At 45.4% G+C, this 23,764-nt stretch overlaps 7 protein-coding genes and 1 pseudogene across 10 annotated transcripts in view; 3 read left to right on the forward strand and 5 right to left on the reverse strand.

The window, feature by feature from the left end:
• The first annotated feature begins 1,102 nt into the window (after positions 1 to 1,102).
• LOC131269586 (IWS1-like protein) lies at positions 1,103 to 4,474 on the forward strand. 3 transcript variants are annotated; one of them, XM_058272034.1, is made up of 7 exons: positions 1,103 to 1,181; positions 1,424 to 1,496; positions 1,592 to 2,754; positions 3,012 to 3,372; positions 3,431 to 3,720; positions 3,821 to 3,935; positions 4,014 to 4,474. In XM_058272034.1, the coding sequence occupies exons 2-7, from the start codon at positions 1,431 to 1,433 to the stop codon at positions 4,134 to 4,136; spliced, it is 2,118 nt and encodes a 705-aa protein (XP_058128017.1). In that variant the 5' UTR covers positions 1,103 to 1,181; positions 1,424 to 1,430; the 3' UTR covers positions 4,137 to 4,474. The 3 variants fall into 3 exon arrangements, with proteins under 3 accessions (XP_058128017.1, XP_058128018.1, XP_058128016.1); XM_058272035.1 differs by having other exon boundaries at positions 1,124 to 1,181; positions 1,427 to 1,496; XM_058272033.1 differs by having other exon boundaries at positions 1,147 to 1,260.
• A 3,207-nt stretch (positions 4,475 to 7,681) lies between these two features.
• Positions 7,682 to 8,537, reverse strand: LOC131269001 (carbonic anhydrase 6-like). The gene is made up of 2 exons (XM_058271311.1): positions 8,388 to 8,537; positions 7,682 to 8,320 (listed from the first exon to the last, which is right to left on the reverse strand). Exons 1-2 carry the CDS (start codon positions 8,535 to 8,537, stop codon positions 7,682 to 7,684), a joined length of 789 nt encoding a protein of 262 aa, XP_058127294.1.
• Positions 8,538 to 8,949: 412 nt separating this feature from the next.
• Positions 8,950 to 10,035, reverse strand: LOC131269596 (dehydrodolichyl diphosphate synthase complex subunit nus1). 2 transcript variants are annotated; one of them, XM_058272046.1, is made up of 3 exons: positions 9,968 to 10,035; positions 9,547 to 9,902; positions 8,950 to 9,475 (listed from the first exon to the last, which is right to left on the reverse strand). In XM_058272046.1, coding segments are annotated over exons 1-3 (843 nt in total). In that variant the 5' UTR covers positions 9,970 to 10,035; the 3' UTR covers positions 8,950 to 8,990. The 2 variants fall into 2 exon arrangements, with proteins under 2 accessions (XP_058128029.1, XP_058128030.1); XM_058272047.1 differs by having other exon boundaries at positions 9,547 to 10,031.
• A 494-nt stretch (positions 10,036 to 10,529) lies between these two features.
• LOC131269585 (dnaJ homolog subfamily C member 16) lies at positions 10,530 to 15,125 on the forward strand. The gene is made up of 6 exons (XM_058272032.1): positions 10,530 to 10,915; positions 11,073 to 12,438; positions 12,522 to 12,753; positions 12,841 to 13,015; positions 13,141 to 13,345; positions 13,427 to 15,125. The coding sequence occupies exons 1-6, from the start codon at positions 10,668 to 10,670 to the stop codon at positions 13,658 to 13,660; spliced, it is 2,460 nt and encodes an 819-aa protein (XP_058128015.1). The 5' UTR covers positions 10,530 to 10,667; the 3' UTR covers positions 13,661 to 15,125.
• A 228-nt stretch (positions 15,126 to 15,353) lies between these two features.
• Positions 15,354 to 15,963, reverse strand: LOC131269598 (MICOS complex subunit Mic10-like). The gene is made up of 2 exons (XM_058272050.1): positions 15,756 to 15,963; positions 15,354 to 15,608 (listed from the first exon to the last, which is right to left on the reverse strand). Exons 1-2 carry the CDS (start codon positions 15,829 to 15,831, stop codon positions 15,472 to 15,474), a joined length of 213 nt encoding a protein of 70 aa, XP_058128033.1. The 5' UTR covers positions 15,832 to 15,963; the 3' UTR covers positions 15,354 to 15,471.
• A 174-nt stretch (positions 15,964 to 16,137) lies between these two features.
• Positions 16,138 to 17,864, forward strand: LOC131269590 (RNA-binding protein NOB1-like). The gene is made up of 2 exons (XM_058272040.1): positions 16,138 to 16,280; positions 16,351 to 17,864. Exons 1-2 carry the CDS (start codon positions 16,191 to 16,193, stop codon positions 17,545 to 17,547), a joined length of 1,287 nt encoding a protein of 428 aa, XP_058128023.1. The 5' UTR covers positions 16,138 to 16,190; the 3' UTR covers positions 17,548 to 17,864.
• A 75-nt stretch (positions 17,865 to 17,939) lies between these two features.
• Positions 17,940 to 20,444, reverse strand: LOC131269002 (large ribosomal subunit protein uL30-like; annotated as a pseudogene).
• A 943-nt stretch (positions 20,445 to 21,387) lies between these two features.
• Positions 21,388 to 23,764, reverse strand: part of LOC131269580 (uncharacterized) — a 47,309-nt gene continuing 44,932 nt past the window's right edge. The window contains exon 8 of the mRNA XM_058272026.1: positions 21,388 to 22,787. Within this exon, the coding sequence (XP_058128009.1) occupies positions 22,199 to 22,787 (589 nt within the window). The 3' untranslated portion in view covers positions 21,388 to 22,198. The remainder of the gene's footprint in view (positions 22,788 to 23,764) is intronic.

Consider the following 23,764-nt stretch of genomic DNA (forward strand, 5'->3'; position numbering starts at 1 on the left):
ACTTCGGTTTGATTAGCTAACCGCAGGTCCACACGGCGCTGCGACAATCCTGCGACCGGGAGTTTCTGCGACACTTTTGACATACCAGATGGCCGACCTAGGCTATTTTTTGATTACTTTGACACTTCCGTGGTCGCAGAAACCCCGGTCGCAGGAAAGTCGCAGCGCCGTGTAGACCTGCGGTAATATTTTAAGAATCCGTATAATTCACGATTATTACCATCAAATCGATGTCGAAACTATTTCATTCTTCGGGATTTTTTTTTAAGTGATCATGGAACAACAGAAATTCTGTAAATCGATTGATTCATTTATTCAACATCATTCACTTTTCGTGTTGGAGAAGCGGGCAAAGATTTTTAAAGCTCTAGTCATAAGTTTTTAAAATATAAAGTAGAACTTCGATTATTACGCTTCACCGAAAACTTATTTGAACTCCAAATTGCTCCAAAAACAGTTCATGAATTCATTATTATTATTATTATTATTATTCAAGATTATGAAGCAATTTCACAGACTAACAGATAAGTCATCTGTTAATGAATCTGGAATCAGATTTATGAAATGTTCTACCACAAACCATGTAATACAGTTGGTCCCCGCAGTACGCGATTCTCGATATACGCGAATTCGCAATACGCGATTTTTTAAAACTGACAGCTCATAGCGTTGCTTGAGTTCTGACTAGTCAATTTTACTTTGTTTTGGTAGAATGCAGTTTTTAAAATGCACTATTTAACAGAGATATAATTATGCAATGTAAGAAATGGAACACTTACTAGTGATTTGGATAAAAGATATGTTAAATAAGAGCTTCCCTCTCAGTGTCAACTCTTCAATATGAGGTATAAACGATATGGCAGAGGAAATCCGCAATATGCGAAAATTCGATATACGCTATTGCGTTCGGTCCCAAACATTCGCGTACTGCGGGGACCAACTGTATTTAATAAGCATAAGTTTTATTAAAAATTAAATAAAAATAAAAATTGTCGGTGACTTGCTATAATTTCTAAATATCAATCTGGAAATTTTGTTCGATATGGCAACACTGCCACATGTCAAGTTTGTTATATTCTATCACAAACGCCTACTACGAACCAGCGGTAGCTGCTTTGCAATTTCTTCGTCCTTCAGTTTGGTTTAGTCACTTTGTGGAAAAAACGCAGTTCCTAATAAAGGTTAGTTTTGGGGCATCCGATCCACAACCATTTTCGTTTTGCAGTGATTGGTCTGGGTATAGGTTGAATTCAGCGATTGGTAAGATATTTTTTGCATTTCCTAAGGAAAGTTTGGCGTACATGAAGTCGGGCAATAATTTACAATAAGCAATATGGAGGCTTTCGATTGTTATTGGTTGAATTCTTACCAAATTTGTAGCTCGATGACTATTTGAATGTGTTTTGAATGATTTTTTCTACAGCAGTACCATGGAAGAGGATGCCATTTGCGACAGTACAACATCCGATGAACAGTTAGTAAACGGATCCACTTCGGTAAGGTTAATATTGGAACTTTCCATGGCACCCAGATTAAACATGGTTTCTTGGGTTGGACTTTTTTCTTGTTCCTTTTCGTCATTATCCTCCAGGAACCCACGGGCGTGGTCGCACACAACGCGATGGAGAACGAGCCGAAAGTAGAGAATGCAAATGGCGAAGGAGATATGCCAGATTCAACAGTATACACCGTAAATAATGAAAATGATGCTGCTACCGCTGTTGACTTACTAGCAGTAGCAGCAACAACAGCAGCAGCACCACCAGCAGCTCCAGAATTAGCAGAAATATCACATTCGGTCGGGGACGGAAATGCCCCGCAGGTAACTTTGCACTCCGAGCCTGGCCGTAGCCGTAGCAATAGCAAATCACCTGCTAGTCGCCGTAGTGCGTCACGAGCCAGTAGCAATACATCACAGCGCAGCCGTGAAGCGGTCAGTCGCGTTAGAAGTCGCAGCGGTTCGGCAGCATCCGTTGCCGCCAGTGAAACTGGCTCGCGAAAAAGTCGCAGTGCTTCGCGTCAAAGTCGTCGATCAGCATCTTCCAATCAGAGTCGCAGCCGCTCCGGATCCCGCAATTCAAATCGCAGCGGAAGCCGTTCGCGGTCTCGCTCGCAATCCGGATCACGTTCGCGTTCTCGGTCACGCTCCCACTCGCGCTCCCGGTCCCGGTCAGGCTCCCGATCTCGTTCCCGGTCGCGTTCCCGGTCGCGTTCCCGATCGCGATCCCGGTCCCGGTCTCGTTCCCGGTCGGGCTCCCGTTCCCGTTCTCGATCCCGATCCCGATCTGGGTCGCGATCACGCTCACCGTCCGGATCGCGTGGATCCCGATCTCGGTCGCGTTCGCGTTCCGGCTCGGCCTCGACTTCTCGCTCGCGGTCGTCCTCCAAGTCGAAAAGTCGAAGCCCAAGTCGTAGCCGCAGTCGTAGCAAGAGCCGCAGTGGCAGCCGCCAGAGTCGGTCCGTGTCGGTTTCACGCAGTCGAAGCCGCAGCCGCAGCCGTAGCAAGTCCCCTTCGATGGCAGCTGGGGAAGAGAGTGGTCCAGAGGATGGAGCCGGCCCGAGCACTAGCAAACATGCAAAACCGAAGAAAATCGTTGATTCCGATGACGAACCTGACAATCAAGGCGATGGCGAGGAGGGAGAGCTGGCACAAGATGACCAAACGGTACCGCAGATTGATGAGAAGGAATCTGGCACGAACAACAAAATCACTGATTCTGATGATGACGGTATTAAGGAGGACGGTAATGAAGGGTAAGTTTACGGTGTTGCTTATTTTCTGTTCTCTGCCATTTTTGTTAGCCATTGTCATTGGAAACAAATGGGTTGCTGCGGCGAAGTTTTGCTGCAATTGTTATGTGCAAATGAGCAAGTCATGTAACGTATCCCAGCCTGCATATTTGGATGTGTTCATCCAACATCTATATGAAAAGAATAATGAATGAAAGGTTTTGATATTCTGCTAGTGATAATAATAATAATTGAAATGTGTTATATCAAATTTTCCGCAGCGGCCAATTCATGTCCGACTTCGACATCATGTTAGCGCGCAAAAAGGAAGAAAAATCGCGCCGCCGGAAGCGCAACGATATCGATTTGATCAACGACAACGACGATTTAATCGCGCAGTTACTGCAAAAGATGCAGCACGCTGCGGAGGAGGACCGACAGTTAAATACGGAATGCAAACCAGCCACAAAGAAGATTGCCATCCTTAAACACGTGATGTCGCAACTAATCAAAAAGGATTTGCAGCTAGCGTTCCTAGAGCACAATGTGCTAAACGTGCTGACCGATTGGTTGGCCCCACTACCCAACAAAGCACTCCCATGCTTGCAGATTCGGGAGAATATTCTGAAGTTGTTGGCTGATGTAGGTTTTTCGAATTCTCTTTTGGTGTAAAACCTTCACCTATTTTTTCGTTCTCCAGTTTCCGGCGATAGATAAATCGTACTTGAAGCAGTCGGGTATCGGCAAGGCTGTCATGTACTTGTACAAACATCCAAACGAAACGAAAGCAAACCGTGATCGAGCTGGTCGGCTGATCTCCGAGTGGGCACGCCCGATCTTTAATCTCAGCACCGACTTCAAGGCGATGACGCGCGAAGAGCGGCAACAGCGCGACTTGCTGCAGATGCCTCGGAAGCGCAAGCACTCCCCCGAGCCAACCACTTCTTCGCACAACAACCACAAAGGGTTACCCTTCGCCGAGGACGAAAAGTAAATGAAACTGTTCAAGTTCAAGATCTCATTTGACAGCGGAAAAAGTTTCGTTGTTGAATTTACACATTCGAATTCAATTTTCAATGTTTTCTTTCAGGGGTGCAATTCGTCCAGGTGAAAAGGGCTGGGTGCAGCGGGCCCGTGTGCCCATGCCTTCCGACAAAGAGTACATCGTACGACCGAAATCAAACATTGATACGGATATGAGTATTGTAAGTAGCATGTGCCACCTTCTAATTGGAAATTATTTTCTATCATGACGTATTTTTCTCTTGTTAAACATTTCACAGGTAACGAAGAAGAAGTTGAACCGTTACGAAAAGCACCTGAAGAAATTTATCGACAAGAAGAGACTGAACTCAAGCCGTCGCGCTGTGGAAATTTCTATCGAAGGGCGCAAAATGGCACTCTAAGCGCAATCCTCCTTTTTATTCTATAACTTTTCATCGCTTGAGTTGCATCGCGTGTTGCAAATATTCTTCGTACATATTATATAATCGCATTTGCAACAGTCGATAATTACAAAAAAAAAAAAAACACACTCTGTACGATATGTTTAGTCATGTCGGTTCACCACTTCTTTCCTTCACCTACGTTAATTCTTACTTCAATTTTAACCTATTGTCACAATGTTTTTTTTCCTTCGGATTCTTTGATTTTTATTTCAACTGGAAATTTATTATTTACACATAATACTCGATCAGATGACTCAATAATTTTCAATACAAAATGTTACGCCACATGCTTCAGATGAGATTTTTTTATTTACTTCAATTCTACATGCATATTCACGTACCGACTGAATGCATAAAATTTGGCCAAATGCTGTCACTCATTTTTTTTTTCTTCTAGCTAGTTTAATTCTAAGTTCATCTTTACACCGATGATGAATACATAATATTGGGCAAGATACTTTCCCGAACAAACTCCTAGACTTGTATTTTTTCGTTTTCCTCCGGGCACGTCGTTTGATTTCTTGTTAAAAATTTAATGCTAGTTGTGCTTATCCTAAGCAAAAATAGAGGCATTAATGAATTTCGTCTTCAGCTATTGAGTGAAATGTATCATTTTAATTTATAAAGTATATTTAATGCAATAAAGAGAAGGTACGTGCGAAGCGGCACAGAGAACTAATTATTTTGTGCTACAATTCAAATGTTTTATTTTCGGTTACAATGCCGACACAATGTGTTTTCGAAATTTGTTCTTGTTTTGTTAAATGTCATAACTTTATAACAACCCATGTAACAAATATAGTTTCCTCATTCGCTGTAGTATTGCAGAAAATCAATGTAAAAAACACAGTAGCCATCGACGTTCGCAAGTTGTAATTTAGCATCTCCATTCGCATAGCAACCAGAAAGTCAATCCATAATGTTGGATCGGATATCTCAAGTGAATGTTTTTCCTTCGATTTTCTTTAATTTTAAATTTATCTCATCATGAATAAACCCTTCTGGTCAAACCAAATCCAAAAAAAAAAGAAACATGAAAGATTTTGGAATATGTATCCGTAAATCATCGACGTTGAGTGAGCAGTGCACGTTCAAACATGTCCTGGCTATAAAGAACAAAAGGGAAATGAAAACGGAATCATACGCAAGTGTGTGGTACATTATCCCTTTAGAAAAAGGACTACCATGCTACATCGGGCCACCAACCCGCTAGGCAGCTAGAAATTTAAAATGGATACACTTGGCCAGTCATCACATCATTCGGCGTGAATGGCTTTCAATCATCAATGATCACTTCGCCGCTTGGTGACCGTTATATAGGTTTTGATTTTACAAATACTTTTAAGAACAAAATACAAACAAAACACAACAAAGATTTAAATAACACAAATCAATGTTATCAATTCTAAACTATTCTTTCAAATTCGGGCAAAGCTTAATAATTTTTTGTGTCTGTGTCCCATGTACTATTTGCGCAACTGTGCTTCGAATCTGACATTTCATTTGCAACGATTCAAATTTACAGTTTTCGTAAATCATAGTAGGCGTTTACGAGCAGGCGTTGAGGCTGCCGCTATTGTGAGCAGTCTTTTATACGTGTTTCAGCGGAGTAGTGCATCTCCGAAACGACTTCAAATGAGCGCGCAGGAAGGTAGCAAAACGGCGCAGTGCATGGACATGGATTTGATTAACGACAAAGAAAAAACAATGCAGCAAATCATGCTGGATGCTGCGGAGGAGAACCGGCAGTTAAATACGGAATGCAAACCAGCCGCAAAGGAGCTTGCCATCCTTCAAGTTCGACATCAAATGAGTGCGCAAGAAACTAGCATAACGGCGCAGTGCACCGACATGGATTTAGTCAACGACAAAGAAAATGTGGTTGTGGAATTGCAGCAAAAGATGCAGGATGCTGCGGAGGAGGACCGGCAGTTAAATACGGAATGCAAACCAGCATCAAAGGAGCTTGCCATCCTTCAAGTTCGACATCAAATGAGTGCGCAAGAAAGTAGCATAACGGCGCAGTGCACCGACATGGATTTAGTCAACGACAAAGAAAATGTGGTTGTGGAATTGCTGCAAAAGATGCAGGACGCTGCGGAGGAGGACCGGCAGTTGGATGTGGAATGCAAACCAGCCACAAAGAAGCTTGCCATCCTTCGACACTCGATGTCGCTGTTAACCAAGAAGGATTTGCAGCTGGCGTTCCTAGAGCACAGTGTCCTAAACGTGCTGACCGATTGGTTGACTCCGCTGCGCAAAATGCTACTTCCGTGCCTGCAGATTCGGGAAAATATCTTGAACTTGTTGAATGATGTTCGTTTTTTGAATTGTGTCTTTTCGTACATGTCGTTAACTAATTTTTTTTTCTGATTCCCCAGTTTCCGGCGATGGATAAAGAATTAGTAGAAAAGTCCGGGATCGGGCAAGCTGTAATGTGCTTGCATCAGCATCCGAAGGAATCGAATGCGAATCGTGCCCGGGCTGACCGGCTCATCGCCGCTTGGAATCTAAGCACCAGCTTGAAGGAAAGTACGCCCAAGTCAAGCACGTCGGCGCATGAAGAAAACTTTCCGTTTGTCGAGGGCAACCGGTAAGTGAAGCTGTTCTAGCTCAAGATACCATTTTAAAAACAATCGGGTTTGAATTGACACATTCAAATTAATTTTTCACATTTTCTTTAAGGGGTGCAAGTGGTCCCGCTAAAAAGGTTCGCAAGCCTTTCTACAAAGAATACATCGTGCAACCAGCACCAAACATTGATGCGGATAACAGTATCGTAAGTTAGCATGTGCCACTTTCTAATTAGAAATGGTTTTCTATCACGACGGTATTTTCCCTTGGTAAACGTTTTCGCAGGTACTTAAGTTCTCTAAGATAAAGAAAAGGCGACCGTTGAGCAGCCGTGAGCGGATCTATAAAAATTTAGTGAATATCAAACAGCAGAACAAACCCCTTTCCCCAGGAAATCTTTCCATCCGCGGAAACACCAAAATGCTCTAAATGCACTCTCCATTTTATCGTATGACGATTTCTTCACGTGAATTCCATCGCGTGTGCCATATATTTTACCGTCCTATGGACAAAGCGCATTTGAAACGGTTGTGAATTACAAATATGAATTATGTTCCTTCGTCATAGTTTTTTGTTAAACAAACATAGGGTTTTAGTTCCTTCATCTATATTAATTCGAATTACAAATCAACAATTATTTAACGCTAGTGTTGGGTCAGATGCCTTTAGTTTTATCAATGTATTAATTTTTTTCATTGCATATGTCTCCGGTGGATGAATCAGATCTCGTTCCAAGTGGCTTTTATTTTTCTCTAGCTACTGCAGCTCTATCTTCAGCTAAAAGCCGACTATGAATTTGTTTTCCTTGAACTCCTTAATTTCTATGTGCCATTGAATCCCGATTAATAAAACATAATTTTGGCCCAATGCTGGCCGTCTAATTTTGTAGTTTTTCCGTTTCCTTGTGACTATGCTGCTCGATTTTACGTTCAAAGCTTAGCTCGCATTCGCCGGCGTGTGTTTCTAGCAAACGTTACAGCGGGTTTCGACAGTTGCACCGGTCGAAAGTTACTCTCGATCCGCTTGGTAGCCGATGTCGGTTCGGTCGCACAGTGGCCGGCGAAGGTACGGAGCTTTCTGAAAGCAGCCGTTTGATTGTGCGAAACGTAAACCGGTGCAGCGTATACGATCCAGGTGACGCTAGCAAAGAACGGTGCGGTTGTCATGGTGCCCCGGTACGAAAAGTAGTGTCTGTCCAAGTCCTGAGCCGTCAGCCAGCGCATACAATCGCCCGCGGCGTGTCTGGTACTGCCGGGGATCACAATGTGCGGCAGCTCGCGGGTGATTCGCCGAAAGTCCTCACAGTCCACGATGCCCCGCGCGTGCACAAGAAATGCCACCACCGCGAGCCCATCGCTTCGGTCCATCGCTTTGCGGAACGAGCCGTACTTGGCGTTGTAGTGCACGAGATGTATTTCCATGGCGTGTGCAACCCCCTCGATCAGGTGCTCGCTGCCATGGCTATCGTTGGGCCCCCAGTGGAAATGTAGCTGTTCAAACAAGTACACGCCCTTCAGTGGACCCCCGGCGATGCATGGCTGCAGCGCGGGTTGCCGGTCGAGCGTGAGCTGGATGGATATAAAATAATTATGAAACAATTACCCGACTCGTCAGTGGTGTGTCGGAAAGTCCTACCACCACCGTCTGGCCATCATTGGTCAGTTTTGCTTTGCCACCGCGAAGGTCGTGGAAATAACCAGCGAACCGCAATGGAACGGCATCATCCACCATCCGTGCCAAACTTTTCGACAGGCAAACGGGACTCTGGACGGCGTTGGGCACCATGGCTTACTTTTCAACCAAACTGTTTGGCCATCAACGGTAAACTAAGACAAGGACCTAAACTATCCGACTGTCCGAAGCGAAAGTATGGTAAATCAATAACATGTATCGATTGGAACCGTTGATAAACGCATGGGGAGACTCATGCATGCAAAATAGATGCATCGCTGCAATAATAATTAATTTGCAAATGTATGAGATCGATGAGACAGCTGCTAGATTCTTGATTAAATAGTAGTAACAAACTATTTCAAATCGCAATTAGCTTCGCTGAAGGTGCAGTTGTTAGAATTTCTTTTAAAACTATTTAAAAAAAAAACGGTATTATAAAGATACGAAACGTATTCGCAAGTTTTTCGGCTTGATCTTGCTTCCGTTCCTTTGAATAAACGAATTCGGGCATACCGCCGTTACATCTAGAAAAAATAGTCAAATTTTATTCGATTCAGTGCTGCACTACGTCCCGATACGCTGTTCACATTTTCCGTACTTCAGCAGGCAGTTCACGAAATGCTGCTCGTTGCTATCCCTTAACCGCCTTTCGAGCGGTAGAAACTCGGTCAAACGAATTTGCCACGGCAGCAGCCCGTACGTGGAGCAAATGTTGCCGAAGTAGATGGCCAGGTCCGGGTCGGGAATGTGGTTGTGGGCCGCCTGCAGTTGTCGGTCGAGATAGTCAATGTTCACCTCCGACAGCGCAAGGTCTCGCTTACGCACAGACACGCCAATCGATCGGCTGAGGTTCACCAGTCCCGGCTTGCCGTCTTCCGGAGAGAAGAATGCAACCACCGTCCTCCGGCCGCTGCGTGGCCATGCCTCGAAACATTCCACACTCGAGGGTACCGCTTGTTGTCGTGACCATTCCAGCTTGTCGCTGGTATCGTCCAGCCGGACGTCCCACACGTAGCGCATAATCTGCTCGTGGTTACGTTTGACTAGTCCTGGAATGATAGAAAGATACGATGCAATGCGATACACGATAGTGGCTAGGGCACGAACCGGCTCTGCTTACCGTTATGATCGTAAAAACTAACGTACTCGATGTTGGCTGCGTAAGCCCAGAGAATATAATTCGACAGCATCGTATAATTTGGCTCCTCCGGCCCTAACACAACCACCAGGTGCTTTGGAACCTTATCCACGTTCTGCAGCTGCAATTTAATGGCCAACTGCGATTGTTTCAGGCGATGCTTTTCCCTCGCCGTCACCAACCACCCGCCCAGCGACCACTGCAGCATTACTTTGTGACACCATCGCACCATGAGCGACAAATACTCGATCCATGAGTAGAGTGTATGGAGCAGGGACCACAATGCACTGACCAGTACGTTTGCTGGGACCGGTTCGTCCCACTCGAGCGGGTTCATCCTAAAAACATACGAAAAGCTCCCTGAACTTGCCACTGGTAGCTACACCTTTTTACAAAAACACACATGACACAGCTGGGACGAAAGCGGGCCTCGGACTTGTTTTTCTGCACGTGTCAACGAACAAATGTTGGAAACCGACGTCACTACTCTGCAATGGATGTCAAATTTAATAAACACACAAAAACTGCTGTTACAGTAAGGTCCGTACGCTTTTCCAATGATGCAAACAACCTTACTCCAATTTTTGGTAATGTGTTGTGTTTTCAATAACTGTTCTTCAATAACTCCCAACAATTTCATTGGAAAGTGCGGTGTTTTATAAAAGAATACTAAAAGCGGAGCAACCGTGTTTACATTTTGGATAAGGCTTATTTTAACAAACTCTTTATGCGCAAATATTAATATGTATTGTACAATGTTATTTTACATTTGTAAGGTTTTTATATCACAAGTGCTACAGAAAATGCTATAACGGGTATGGGAATGTCTAATATTTGTGTGTGTGCGTATTTTTTTCTATTGCTTTTTCCTGTTTTCAAGCTCGGAGCTGTCATTCACATGCAACCGAGAAAAGGTTTATTTCTGTCAGGTTGGTGCGAGCGCAGCAAGGAGTGAAGGAAAAATTTCAAAGCGCGCTGTGTAGCTTTTGTTTTTTGCCCCGAAGAAGTTCGACCGTACAAAGTAACGTATTTTTTAGCGAAAGGTTAAATGTGACCTGGTGTAGAACGACAAAGGTCGGCCAGTTTGCAGTCATAGCGACGGGATGGGGTCGGTTTCCGGGCGTACCAGCAGCAGCTCGTTCGAGAAAAGCTCGGGTAGAAAAACAATGACGAGGAGGAGCCACCAGGAGCAACCTGCGCTACTCGCGTACTGGGTTTGTTTTGCAATACTGCTGACGGTAATTTGCTCCGTACAAAGTGCCTCGAAGGATCCGTACAGTATCTTGGGCGTGCAGAAGCGGGCCACACTGCAGGAGATTCGCCGCGCGTACAAGCAGTTAGCGAAGGAATGGTAAGGAAAGCCCGCTGCCGATCGATCGATCGGGTCCATCGGGAGCGATGCGCCTGTGTTTCCCTGCGTAGCGGTGCATCGGAAACCAGGAGAAGACGGCCGAAACACTGCACTGGTGAAGATTTCGAATGGTCTTTCATTGATTGATTCTCCACAGGCACCCGGACAAATCGAAGCATCCGGAGGCGGAAACGCGGTTTGTGGAAATCAAGCAGGCGTACGAGCTGCTGTCGGACTCGGACCGCCGGCTGGCATACGACCAGTTCGGCATAACGAACGAGGACGCCGTGTTGAACCGCGACCGACCGGACTACAGCAACTACGGACGCTTTCAGGATCCGTTCGAGCATTTCTACGGCGCGCATAACTTCAACTTTCACGATCAGGATATCAGCCTGTACCACCGGCTGTCCATCACGTCCAAGTATTACGAGACGAACATCGTGCCCAAGAGCCGTCAGACGCCGCAGATACTGATGTTCTACGCCGACTGGTGCTTCGCCTGCATGAAGGCGGCCAACTCCTTCAAGAAGCTGATCGACACGCTGGAACCGTACGGCGTCGTGTTTGCCACCGTCAACGCCGGGCACGAGGAGCAGCTGGTGCGCAAGGTTGGCGTTCACTCGCTGCCGTGCGTCATCATGGTGCTGGACGGCCACAGCTACGTATACAAGGAGAGTGTGTTCAATGCGCAGCACGTGGTCGACTTCATCCGCCAAAAGCTCCCCTATAAGCTGCTCGCACCGGTCACGGACGATACGCTCGACGCGTTCCTCGGTGGCTGGGCGGACAATCGCGTACGTGCGCTAATCCTGGAGCCGCGGGCCCAGCCGAGACTGCGGTATCTGATCACGGCGTTCTACTTCCGCGACCGCGTGGCGTTCGGTTTCGTGCAGCTGAACGCCAAGAATACCAAGCACATCCAGACGACCTACAAGGCGCACGCCACCCTCGACACGCTGCTGATCTTCAACGAGTTTCCCGCCCATCCGATCGCCACGATCACCATGTCGGATATTCCGACTACCACGCTCAACAACATCATCTCGTTGAACCAGTATCTCGTGCTGCCGCGACTGTCGTCCCAGGAGATGCTCGAGAGCGTGTGCCCCGCCGAATGGAACCGACCCCGCAAGCGTCTGTGCGTGGTGCTGGTGACGGAGAACACGAGCATGCACGATGGACCGCGCCAGCTGATGCGGAAGATCGCGCTGGAATCGCTGTTCAGTCGGGAGCGGGTACGTTTCGCCTACATCTACAAGGAGAAGCAGAATGACTTCATCGGTGCCCTGTCCAAGCACGAGCAGGCGCCCGAAACGCTGCTGCAGCTGGTCATCTTCTGGCGGCGTGATACCAAGCATATCCGCTACGAGTGGGTTCGCGAGGTTGTGCTGCAGATGGACAAGGCGGCCGAAAACGAAACACAGGATCAGTACTTTAACAACACAAAGCAGAAGATTGACGGCACTATCCAGCGGCTGTTGCGCTCATCCGAAGCGCTTAGCTACGAAACGGAAGTGAAGGTAACATCTTTTTTCCTATTCTTTTTTTATTAATATGCTACTTATCGTAACGCTGGCGCTTTACATTTCCTTTCCTGCTACAGGATCTGCTGGATGAGCACGCCCAAAGTTTGATGGTGCGTATCCTGAACCGCGTCCTGCTGGCCGTGGAATACATGACGGACAATCTCGGACAGGAGCACATTCTGCCGGCCATCTCTGTGATCGGCACGATAGCGTTCATCTTGATCGTTGGCTACCTGATGTCCTATCTGTTACGCCTCGAGGAGGAAGATATACAGCTGAAGCAAAGTAAAAACGTTGACAGTGCAAACGGTAGGTTAAACGGCAAGTTGTTTCACGATAAGCACCAACCTGTAATTTGTTTGTTTCATTGCTCTTTCATGCCACGGGCAATTCTAGGTAAATCCACCAACTACGTGCCGGAGCTGCGATTGCACGAACTGCGGGCCGAAAAGTATAACGGTCTGGTGCGGTTGCTGAAGCCCGGCTGTCGCACGATCGTGCTGCTCACCGATATGCAATCACGGCAAAAGCTGATACCCGCCTTCCATAAGGCTGTGTGGCCGTACAGAAAGTATGTTTCCAAATCAGATATTCAAATCCAAATATTTTCATGATTAAGTGGTCGTACACCGTTTTTATGCCGTCCGCTTTTTACATTAGTTATTAATGATATCAAATCTTGTACATCCCATGTAGAAACAAAACACTCATGTTTGCACACATGCTGATCGAGAAAGGCATCGGCTGGTACGCGGAGTTGTTGCGCCTGTCCCTGTCCGAGTCGCGCGAGATGAAAATCAATCCGCGCAACTGCATCGGCACGGTAATTGCACTGAACGGGCATCGGAAGTACTTCTGCATGTACCACGCGAAGCATCCAGAGTCCAATCGGGGAGCTAAGGTAGAAGAAGGAGTGTGCTCGTGCGACTGTTAATACGGTGACTAACGTGATTGTAAATTTGGTTTGTTTTTCCTTTCCCAGCGCATGATCAAAATGACGCGCCATCTCAGCTCGATGCCTTCCGATCCAGAGGCGGGCGCATTCCTCGGCATGGACAGCTCCGACTCCGAGACGTCGATGTCGGACATCTCCGAGCCAAAGATCCTGTTGGAGGAGAACCTGCTCGACGGACTGCCGAACTGGCTCGACCGTCTGTTTGAGGGAACTACACACCGGTATTACATCAACTACTGGCCAGACTTCACCTCCAAATGAGTGGGTCGATGCTAATGCCAATGCTCTCCAATGCCCGTTAAATTCTATAGAATTATGTATATCACCTTCATCCTGCTACCTTTTACCCATTATCGGTATGAGCGCTCCTTTTCTTAGATCAGAGCGGGGAAGGGTGGCGATTGGTGTCCACTGCCAGTGCAGATTTAGTTACGTTAAATGATGAAAAGGCGCTCGTCAATTTCGTCAAACATTTCTAGTCATGTTTAGTAATAACAATCGACTTCGTTTGGTGAATACAGAACAGAAACAGAACGATGAAGCCTCGAAGGGTCTCGGAAAGAGCGGTTCGCAAAACGCAAAACGGACCCTGAGTGCTAAAAACAAAACATGCAATCGTACAGCCAGAAAGCGTCACTGTGGTCGGTCACAGGTTCGGTTCGGCAAAAACAACAGCATTATCAGCAGCATTACTGTCGGCCGGCTGGTATTCTAAAAACAACGGAGCAAACACAACCAAAGTAGGTGAATCACACAACGTTTAAGACTACGATCTAGATTGAAATCGATGCCTACATGCCCACACCAAACAATTAAGGAAACAGTATGGCAACAGGTGGAACAACACCTACTCTGCCGGGAGGGATCATGATTAGACGACTGGGTAGGGTAAAACAAATGTTTCACCGATAGCAGCTAGTGGAGGGTGTGCTATGCCATGCAGAAAAAGACCAAACGAAAGACGCATTTAACGCTGAAAGTTAACGACTTACAGAAGGCAACTTTGTGAACCCACTTGCATGTTCGGGGCTTTCTCTCTACGCTTGTGGATTATACCTTAGAAGATAATTCAATCCATTAACCAGTAAGAAACGCTAGTTTGCAGCCGTAAGCTTGGGAGTTTTTTACACCACACGTACAGTTTGTAGGCGGAAACGAAATCAGCTTGATCGAAGATGAGATCGAAACAGAGGACGATATTGAGAAGGCTTGTTGGTAACATGATCTAATCTTTTCTCTTCTGCTTTAGAACCAAAACCACTCTCCGGCCGGAAATTGAACACAACTTGATACGAGCAACGCGACATAAGTGCAATACCTTTGTCCTATTAGTTGTTTCACGCATTTTTAAAACCAATACGCTTCGTAAATATATAGATTTAGAAGTAATCCTATTTCATAAACCAAACAACTACAAACAAGAAAAAAACCTTTACCCATCTTCCTCATTTTGTATAGTTAATTTAAATTTAATTTTCCAACTAAGCTGGGAGGCGCGTAAACTCCTGCAAAAAGCTGTTGCGGGACGATTTGAATGTCTTTAAAACGATTAAAACAAATTTGCGACATAAAATCCCCCAAAAAGCTAGCCAAACATACATGGCAAAAGTAGAAGACCGGAGGGGGATGAGCGGGGAAAAATCTAGTAAATTATTCAGATCACTAGCATAAATACCACGAAACCAAATACACAGAACACAAAGAAACGCAAAATAAAAGAATTAAACTTAGCGAATGAAACGTATTTCAATACTTAACAAACAATGTTTCTTTTCTTGCCCTAACGCAAAACGATCACTGAAAGTGTATTGCGAAATTTTCGTTAGCAAGTACCGTAAGTCGTTAAAGGATTGCATTTATATGAACCAGGCTTACAAATAAATCAATAATTGAAGTTTTGCCGTGCGCTCCTGGTGATAGAATCATTTTTTCCGATTCGGACACTATTATATTATAGTACTCCTAGGAGATTTTTTTAAGTTTTATGACGGATAAAGATGTTTATTGTTCGCCTTCTAAGCCATATTTCGCACAAACTCAGTTTCGAGGCAGTGACTTGGTTGCCTGTCTGTCTACTTGGACGCGTTTAACGAGCGTTCGCAATTATTGTAGGCAACCCCGATGCCGAATCCGGAACCCATGATGATAGGCCAAGCGCGACGTTTGAAGAACAGCAGTGAGAAAACACCTCCTAGGGCCAGACCGCCACCTGCAAACAAACCGTACAAATGTTAGCTGAAATCAACCACTTGCTGCAATGCTGGAACTTATATAATTTTGCTGCAAAAATGAGATTGAAAAAACCATCCATGCTGGGTGTCATCGGCACCAGCGTCTCCCGGTCGCGGAAACTTACCAAACTTGAGCAGGGTGTCGGTCAGGCATCGGTCGATTTTGCGGCCGTACTGATCCTCAGCGAATGTTTGAGCCATTTTTAGTGTACGCACAGCCTAGCTGCTCGTGTGCCTTGTGGAGTTGGTTTCGGAAAAAGAGGCGACACAAATCGCCTATTCACATAACAAAACAGATCGATGGAAATGTCAACAACTGGCGAACGGCTCTGCAGTCATACACCGGGTTTGACAATGGCCTCCCGTCACAAAACAGGGTATATGGCAAGGTGTATAAATATAGATATATACACCTTGGGTATACGGTAGGCAGGAGCTTTGTATTACCAGCTACTGTCACTTCGTAGCAGGGCTGTCAAAGTACGTTTAATTCGCTTGCCAGCAGCGCACATGGTTTCGATGATAAACAGTGGGGAGCGCAAAGCGTAAAAAGATCCAAGATGGGCGAAATAACCGAATCCGGGAAGAGAACAAAGTTTGAGCATTTGGTTGTGGACACATCGGTTTTCATCAAGAATGTCCAGCTGCAGGTACGTAAATGTCCACCATGTCGGCACGATTCCTTTACGAAAGCGCATGTCGTTCATCCTGTTGTTGCAGAACATCGCCGAAAACTGCTACACCGTACGAGGCGTGATACGAGAAATCAAGCATGACAGGCAGATGAAGGCACTGGCGGTGCTACCCTACAACCTAAAGGTGCTGCTGCCCGATCCGGACGCGCTGGCGAAAGTTATCGCGTTCGCGAAGAAAACCGGAGACTTTGCGTCGCTTTCGCTCGTCGATCTGGAAGTGATCGCGCTGACGTACGAGCTCGAGGCGAGATACGTCGGGGAGGGACATCTGCGAACGGAACCAAAGCCGGCTGTCACGTTGACCAACCCGAACGAATCGCCTGACGAGCTGGGCACCGCAGACATTGCGGGATTCTACAAACCGAAGCAGGCGGCGGACCCGGACCAACCCGACAACGAAGAGTCACAAGTTGAGGAACCGCGACACGATGATAGCGCTGCCGATTATGTTTCTGCTGTAAAGGTTCCCAAAAGCGATGGTCACCACGAGGAAAATGGAGAGGAGCATGGAGATGAGCATGAAGAGGAGGAACACGGAGAGGAACTCGGAGGGGATTCATCTGATGAAGAGGACTATGATGGCGATGACAACGTCGACGATGACGACGAAGGCTGGGTAACGCCAGCCAACATCGCGCAGGTAAAGCGTGGCTACGGTATGAACTACCTGGAGGAGGTGCCGTCGTCTGTTGCCTGTATAACGACCGACTACGCCATACAGAACGTGCTGAAACAGCTCGGGTTACAGCTGGCAACGATGGACGGCCGTGTCATCACCCAGACGCGCACCTACATTCTGCGCTGCTACGCGTGCTTCAAGACGACACCGGACGCCACGAAGGTGTTCTGCCCGCGTTGCGGCAACCAGACGTTGAAGAAGGTCGCCGTCAGCCTGGACGCGAACGGCCAGCAGGTCATACACATCAACAGCCGCCGTCCGCTGACGGCAAAGTACAAGAATCGGCCGGTGGCCAAGTTCGATGGCGGCAAGTACGCCACCAATCCGCTGCTGTATGAGGACCAGCCGCTGCCGCAGCAGCGTATCTCGGCCAAAGCACGCAGCAAGACGAACGCGCTGGCAGAAGACTATACCGCCGGGTATTCACCGTTCGTGATGCGCGACGTAGACTCACGCTCGGCGGTGCTGCGCGGTTCCACCAACCTCAAGCAGCGGATGAGAAATTTCGAATACGACAACAAACGGCGCGGCTACAAAAAGTGATCGCTTCTGCGTGGTGTTTACTTTGCAATTTAAAAACACACACTCTTAGTGTGATTCCTTGATTGTGTATTTCCTTTGAATTGTGCATTATTAAGTTCAAAGCCCTCCACAAAGCCGAGAAGGGAGAGGGGCAGCGGATGTTGATTGGTTTTCTACAGTGCTCTCGGTGTTTCCTTCGATTGCGGAAGAGGGGATCATAATGATTGTGTATATTTTATAGCATTTAAAGTATGTTTTCGTACAAAACTACCCACTTCTTTGCTACATTGATCTTCTACAAATAAACACAACAGAAAAGCCGACGGCTAACACATTTAATAGAATGTTTTGTATTGATAATTTATTATTACAACCCCAAAAACGAAACGCGACAATTGACGGTGGATGAACAACTAACCCCGGGAAGGTGAAGTGGGGACGATGTCCTTCGGATTGCGCAGCTTGAAGCTCCGGAAGTGCCGATGCACGAAGTGGAAGCCCTCCCCTATCGTCATGATCTCGTGTAACAGATTGTCCACGCAGATGATGCCGCAGTAGCCGAAGATTTGCTCCACTATCTTGTTCGTCGCCAGTGGAACCACTTTCTTGCCCCCAGCTCCGGCACCGGTTTGTACTTGTAGATCAGTTCCCGGACCACCAATCGGGTAGTCCCAGATCACGTACGGTTCGACCAGTTTCAGCAGAGTGTGCACTTCCGGCGTAAGGCACTGCAACGAAGCGCTCTTTAAAAACCCTACATTGAGCCGATGCAGCGCTCTGTCTACGGGATTGTTGCAGATGCGGGAACCACGGTGCCGGAAGATTAAGATCAGCCGACCCTCCTATGGTATTGTTCAGCCGCAAGCCCGTTTTGAGGAAGTTACGTTTGATGCGTTTCCACGACCTGGACATATGGCTGTCACAGTCGGTCCTACAGCACGAGCCTCTGCATAGGAGCTCGTGACAGAGTCGGTATGCCTCTGAATACGAGTAAGGGAACAAACGTTCGACTTAACGTAGGAGGATATACCCCGACTCGCATAGTGAAAGTGAAAGAAGAAAGTTTCCACGACCACTGTCGATTTTCGCGAAGCTGTGATGTCTTTGCTTCCCCCGCGGTACAAAATGAGTGCTTGCACACAATTTCCACCCGTTTCACTGACTGTTTTACCCACCCTACCCTAAAAACTGCTGATTGCACACAACCGCTAGCTACACTTCACCCACCGCCTTCCTGCTTCACCCCCTATGGGGTCCATGGTTCAAATATCTCTCACTCTCCTCGAAACCTAACTACATTTGCCACAGTAGGAAGGTTTGATTTACATCTGGTCAAAGTTTTATTCCGGATATTTTTCTACAATGTTACAGCCGATTTTTAGTGCGATTGATTAATATATACAACCGGACGCACTTACAAATAAATAGTATCCAATCAAACATATTTTTTTATGGTTTATTTCTTCGCAAACACGTTTTTTGCTCACCAATTAGATTTATTTTTGACCATCGTATTTTTCCATAGTAGCCGTCAGCATTCCTGCTGTCTAAAGACAAATCAGTGTAGTGATGGGATAGCTCCAGAAAAGAACGACATCTTCGCATCCGATCCAGCAAAGGAGCGAGTCCTTTCGTAGATAAAAAAAAATGGTATTATAACACCATAATCTTTATTCATTTATTCATTATTTTATGCTACTGATTAAGTCACGGACAAAACGAATATTAGAATTATATTCGCTGCTCGATCAAATACTGCTTTTTATAGTTGACTCGTGCGTCGAAAAGATAACTTGATTGCTCAGGCAAGTACGCAGTAAAGCCTGAAATTGGCAAGTGGTTAATGCTAGTCTACCTGTCCCGTGTGAGCAAGGAGCTGGTATTCAGGTGGCTATATGATTTCACAGCTTATGTAATTACAAGCTTTCAAACAATTTGTTACCGGTAAATGATTGCTCCGGAGCGAACAGCTTTCGTCAAATTGTCTGCATGCCAGTCATTTGCCACTTACCAACGAGTGGGTCAATCTTTAAGCACAATGAATCTTCATAATGCAATATGAGGAGCCAATAAAACTTAATTTACGGTTGGAATGAAAAATTTCTTATATGGAGCAAATGAATACATACGATCCAGCTCCAACGTTCCAACTCTAGTTCAGTGTTGATAGCTGCCAGCAGCACTTGGAGTGCGTCGTGTGCAGTAAAAATATAAGTGTGAAAAATAGTTGTGTTTTCAATCTAACCAAGCTCGTTAATAGATAAGATTGGTTAATAAAGTGTTTGCTTTCATTTAAACATGTAAAGCAGATGAAAATCGATCGTGCTTCAGTATTGTCAACGCTCTTCCACTTGATGCTGGCAATGGAAAGAAGATAAGTATTCCATCTTTATATTGTGCATAATTGTACATAATAAGTGATATAGTCTTTCTTCTTTTGCAGGTTTTGCCAGAAGTAGACCTAGGAGTAGTGCCAGTGAAGTGTAAAAAGAGAAATTAAATTAATAAAACGGTAACATAACCTAAAGGTAAATAAAATAGTTGTTGTTTACATTTTCGGATGACATTTCCCTCGTGGGCATTGGTAGACCCGGAGGGTATGGGGAAAAATGTGGGAAGGGAGAAACGAGGAGGGGTAACCCATAAAAGAAGGAGAGTGAGTTCTTTCCTCTCATTTTTCGAATTACTGAACGCCATATATCAAAAAGACTCCTATTGCTTGGCGTTCAGTAATTCAAGCATATGGCGTTCAGTAATTCTAATGTATGGCGTTCAGTGATTGCATACAAGTTTTTGTACACCGGGGTCCGTGGTACTGGCCGCGTATGCTGCGCTGCCAGCTTCAGCCGACCCTTGCGCTGTGCGAGAATGTTAACGTCCTCGGAGGGAAGCTTGTTCGGAATGCGATACTGTTCCATGTTTCCCCGTATGTAGAATTTGAGCCGGCGAAAACTGTACTGGCCTGCACAGGACACATGTACTGTTGACATGCTGTCACCCCCGCTTTGTGAGTTCTGTGACTGCGGTTTACATACGACCCACATGACCTGAAAGAGATTTTATTTTAAAACATAACTCTTTGATGGACATGAATCAAGCCACCGAGAAAAGGGTCTTTTTTTAATTTTTCTGTGATACCCCGGGTTGATGTAATTCAGATATTGCAATACCCAACAACTCTATTGTCGCTCTACTCTATTTGAAATGAATCGAGCAATTTTCCGTTTCTGACCGAATCACCATAGTCACCAGCTCGTGTAATTAGCTGTTTTAAACTCTTTTTTCCGGGACTTTTTACAAAAAAAAACAACAACACAAAATCATAGTGTACTGTAACAAGGTTTCGCTAATTTTCAATATATTTACATGTTTACGCCACAATCAAACGATTTCTATCTATGTTTTATTACGTGGTTCCATGTTTACTCTCTATCTCTCTGGGTCGCATGTGGGGGCTTATACAGTTCATATGGAATAATTCGATCGATTGGCGCAATTATGCTTCAACCGTGACACTAATTAGTAGCTACCTTTTTTTCGCAGCATGCTTGTTTGGCTGCTTCGCATTATGCACTTCCTTTAAATATCGAACAGATGACGATGCATGTTTTATTACACGTGTAATTAATAATATAATACATTTCAGCGCGTGGATTCCTATTTACTAGCAGCATATTCGTACGAGAGATTATTTTCCGGTGGCTCATACTGTCCGACTGTGGGGGGGCGTTTGGCTCGTGCGAGACAGCATCACATACCACAATCCGTGGCAAAGAGTACAGAAAACATAACGAACGTTGGTTGACATAGTATCGTTTAGTTAGTAATCGTTTCCATTCCGTATCGTAACAGTTTCGACCTTGCCATAAATAATCGGCGCCAGAAAAAAAAAACCAGCACCGGGGGCACATTGAAGGGGCAATGAGTGAATTCACAATATTTCCAATAAGTAAGGAGTAAAATGTAAATAGCACAGCACGGAATAACGCATGGTAGCAGCATACAGGCGACCATACGAACGTTATTGTTTGTGCAAAACGCAGCACCGCCCGTGTGTGTGTTTGATATAAATGTTTTTACACCCCGCCGTGCGCTATCGTTAAATTAAAACATATGTCTCATCGTAGTTCAAAAGGTAACATCAGAGGAAATTATACAGGGGCAAAGGAAGGGGCAATGGGTAGGTGACAGATGCACTAATCCATGTGGAACACACACACATGGTTTGCATGAAGAGGGTTGATCAATTTAATTTCTACACCAAAAGAACTCTCGATGCCCATGAGAAAAGCGCGAGATCAGGCAATGGAGTAGCTAATGGTAGATAATGGTGTTCCTGTGCGAAGCTGTCTCTGGCGTGATAACATGATACTTATGACTTTTGCTACTCCGCAAACACTCCCCTTCTCCGTAGTTCGCCTTTCAAATTGGCTTGGCCAAAGTGGATAGGGTTGGTCCTTCCTGTTCCAAATAAGTAGATCAGTAGCAGATCGTTTTATATAGGCATTATATATCGTTATATGAGTGGAATGAGTTAAAAAGCTACATGAGCGAGATGGTACGAGGACATCTCTTTTTCATCCCAACAACGTGGTCGGCTGTGTTATAGGTAGGCAATGTATATGCCTCATCTTGGCCCTCTTCTGGATCCAATCCAATTCTGGTTGCTTCCCTACTGGTACATTTGATTCTGGATTTTCACCTGCGTCACGAACGGACCGCGGGTATTGCGCATCGATCCGGAGCCGGTCGAGATGCTGGCACCACCGTTCGCACCGAGATGATGATGCGGCTGATGCCAGTTGTTGTTCGAGACACTCCCATTGATGTCCTCCGGCAGCACGCTGTTGCCGTTGCTGTTGGCGGACGACGACGAGACGGTCAGCAGCGTGTGCTGGCTGGTGGCGCTCGAGTTGTTGTTGTTGTTGTTGCTAGCGGCGCCACCGCCGCTGCCCGATGTTTTGCGGTGCGTGGAAGAAATGCTGCCCCCGCCGGAGAGCGGTGGACCGATGGAGGAGATCGTTTCGTAGCCACCGCCAGCATTATCGTAGTAGCATGAGGTTGGCCGGGCGCTCTTATACTTCTGCTGCTGCTGCTGCTGTTGCTGCGAGTGGCTCGGGTTGTGCAGTGCGATGCTGTGATGGTGGTGCGATGGTGGCTGGTGTTGCTGGCTCACGGACCCGCTGCCCAGCAGACCGATGTCTCCAACCGGCGGCGTGTTGCGGGCCGAACGTTGCGAATGGTAGTGATGATGTCGTCGACTGCAGTCACAGGGAAGAAAAAGAACAGCGCATTAGAATTTATAGCACAAACATAGCAATCCTTTCATAATGTAGTAATACGACATCGGGGCCTAGGGTAGCTCTAGAGTAACATTACACTATTAGTTTTCCTACTTGGTTTCATTAACAATTCAGTTGCTTAAATTTATTACATTAAATAAGTTAATTATCTGTTAAAATATAAAAATAGACTGTATTTTCGGGTGTATAAAAATACATTTTTAATCAATAATTATTGCTTCAAAGTGAAAGAATAGCGTTCGTACACGGACATATGAATTAAAAGAAGTTTTTTGTACCGAATTCTATTTTCCCATCAGTAGTTGTTTGTTCGTAAGGGGATTGTGTGTGTGTTTAAGTGAGTATGATTAATGAACAAACATTAAATTTTATTTATATTCAGCAACAAATGAGGCACGACAAAATTGCCAAAAATAGCAGAGTTAGATTTGACATATTCTGAAACTGGTTGTGTATAATACATTTATTTAATGTTATCATTAATTGAAGAATGGAGTACTGATGGGTTCAACAATAGCGAACATATCTATTGTGCAACTAGTTAAGAATACGAGATTCAACACATATTTATAAAGCTAATAAATAGTGTAAAAGCATCTGAACAGTAAATATTAAAATGGTTTAGTAAAACCGAAAACCATATTCTTATCCAAAGGTGGTGTCCGATTATGCGCGTAAAATATACGGTACATATCACTAATCCAATCCATAAGCATTTCAGGTACGTTAAAACAGTATACTTATTTTCCTTTAAAGCGTTAAAGGGCAACACAACATCAATAGGACAACGATTACGCTAAAAAAAACAAGCATTTAATTACACTTTCGTTTGCTTCCAGCTTGTAGGAAAAATGTGTGAATGTGTTAAGTGTTGTTATATTTGACAATCTGCAGCGTAAACTATTTATGATTATTTAAATATTTGAGGGAAAAAA

Source organism: Anopheles coustani, chromosome X, assembly GCF_943734705.1.
Source record: "Anopheles coustani chromosome X, idAnoCousDA_361_x.2, whole genome shotgun sequence".
Classification (NCBI taxonomy): Eukaryota; Metazoa; Arthropoda; class Insecta; order Diptera; family Culicidae; genus Anopheles; species Anopheles coustani.

Bases quoted from the DNA above. Each gene is read 5' to 3' on its own strand.
- LOC131269586 (XM_058272034.1), top strand. From the start codon at position 1,431: ATGGAAGAGGATGCCATTTGCGACAGTACAACATCCGATGAACAGTTA. The intron at 3,373-3,430 runs GTAGGTTTTTCG...TTCGTTCTCCAG, and splicing joins TTCTGAAGTTGTTGGCTGAT to TTTCCGGCGATAGATAAATC. The intron at 3,721-3,820 runs GTAAATGAAACT...GTTTTCTTTCAG, and splicing joins CCCTTCGCCGAGGACGAAAA to GGGTGCAATTCGTCCAGGTG.
- LOC131269001 (XM_058271311.1), bottom strand. From the start codon at position 8,537: ATGGTGCCCAACGCCGTCCAGAGTCCCGTTTGCCTGTCGAAAAGTTTG. The intron at 8,321-8,387 runs GTAGGACTTTCC...ATATCCATCCAG, and splicing joins ATGATGGCCAGACGGTGGTG to CTCACGCTCGACCGGCAACC.
- LOC131269596 (XM_058272046.1), bottom strand. The intron at 9,476-9,546 runs GTAAGCAGAGCC...CTATCATTCCAG, and splicing joins TAGTTTTTACGATCATAACG to GACTAGTCAAACGTAACCAC.
- LOC131269585 (XM_058272032.1), top strand. From the start codon at position 10,668: ATGGGGTCGGTTTCCGGGCGTACCAGCAGCAGCTCGTTCGAGAAAAGC. The intron at 12,754-12,840 runs GTAGGTTAAACG...GGGCAATTCTAG, and splicing joins AAACGTTGACAGTGCAAACG to GTAAATCCACCAACTACGTG. The intron at 13,016-13,140 runs GTATGTTTCCAA...CATCCCATGTAG, and splicing joins GCTGTGTGGCCGTACAGAAA to AAACAAAACACTCATGTTTG.
- LOC131269598 (XM_058272050.1), bottom strand. From the start codon at position 15,831: ATGGCTCAAACATTCGCTGAGGATCAGTACGGCCGCAAAATCGACCGA. The intron at 15,609-15,755 runs GTAAGTTTCCGC...GTTTGTTTGCAG, and splicing joins CGACACCCTGCTCAAGTTTG to GTGGCGGTCTGGCCCTAGGA.
- LOC131269590 (XM_058272040.1), top strand. From the start codon at position 16,191: ATGGGCGAAATAACCGAATCCGGGAAGAGAACAAAGTTTGAGCATTTG. The intron at 16,281-16,350 runs GTACGTAAATGT...CTGTTGTTGCAG, and splicing joins TCAAGAATGTCCAGCTGCAG to AACATCGCCGAAAACTGCTA.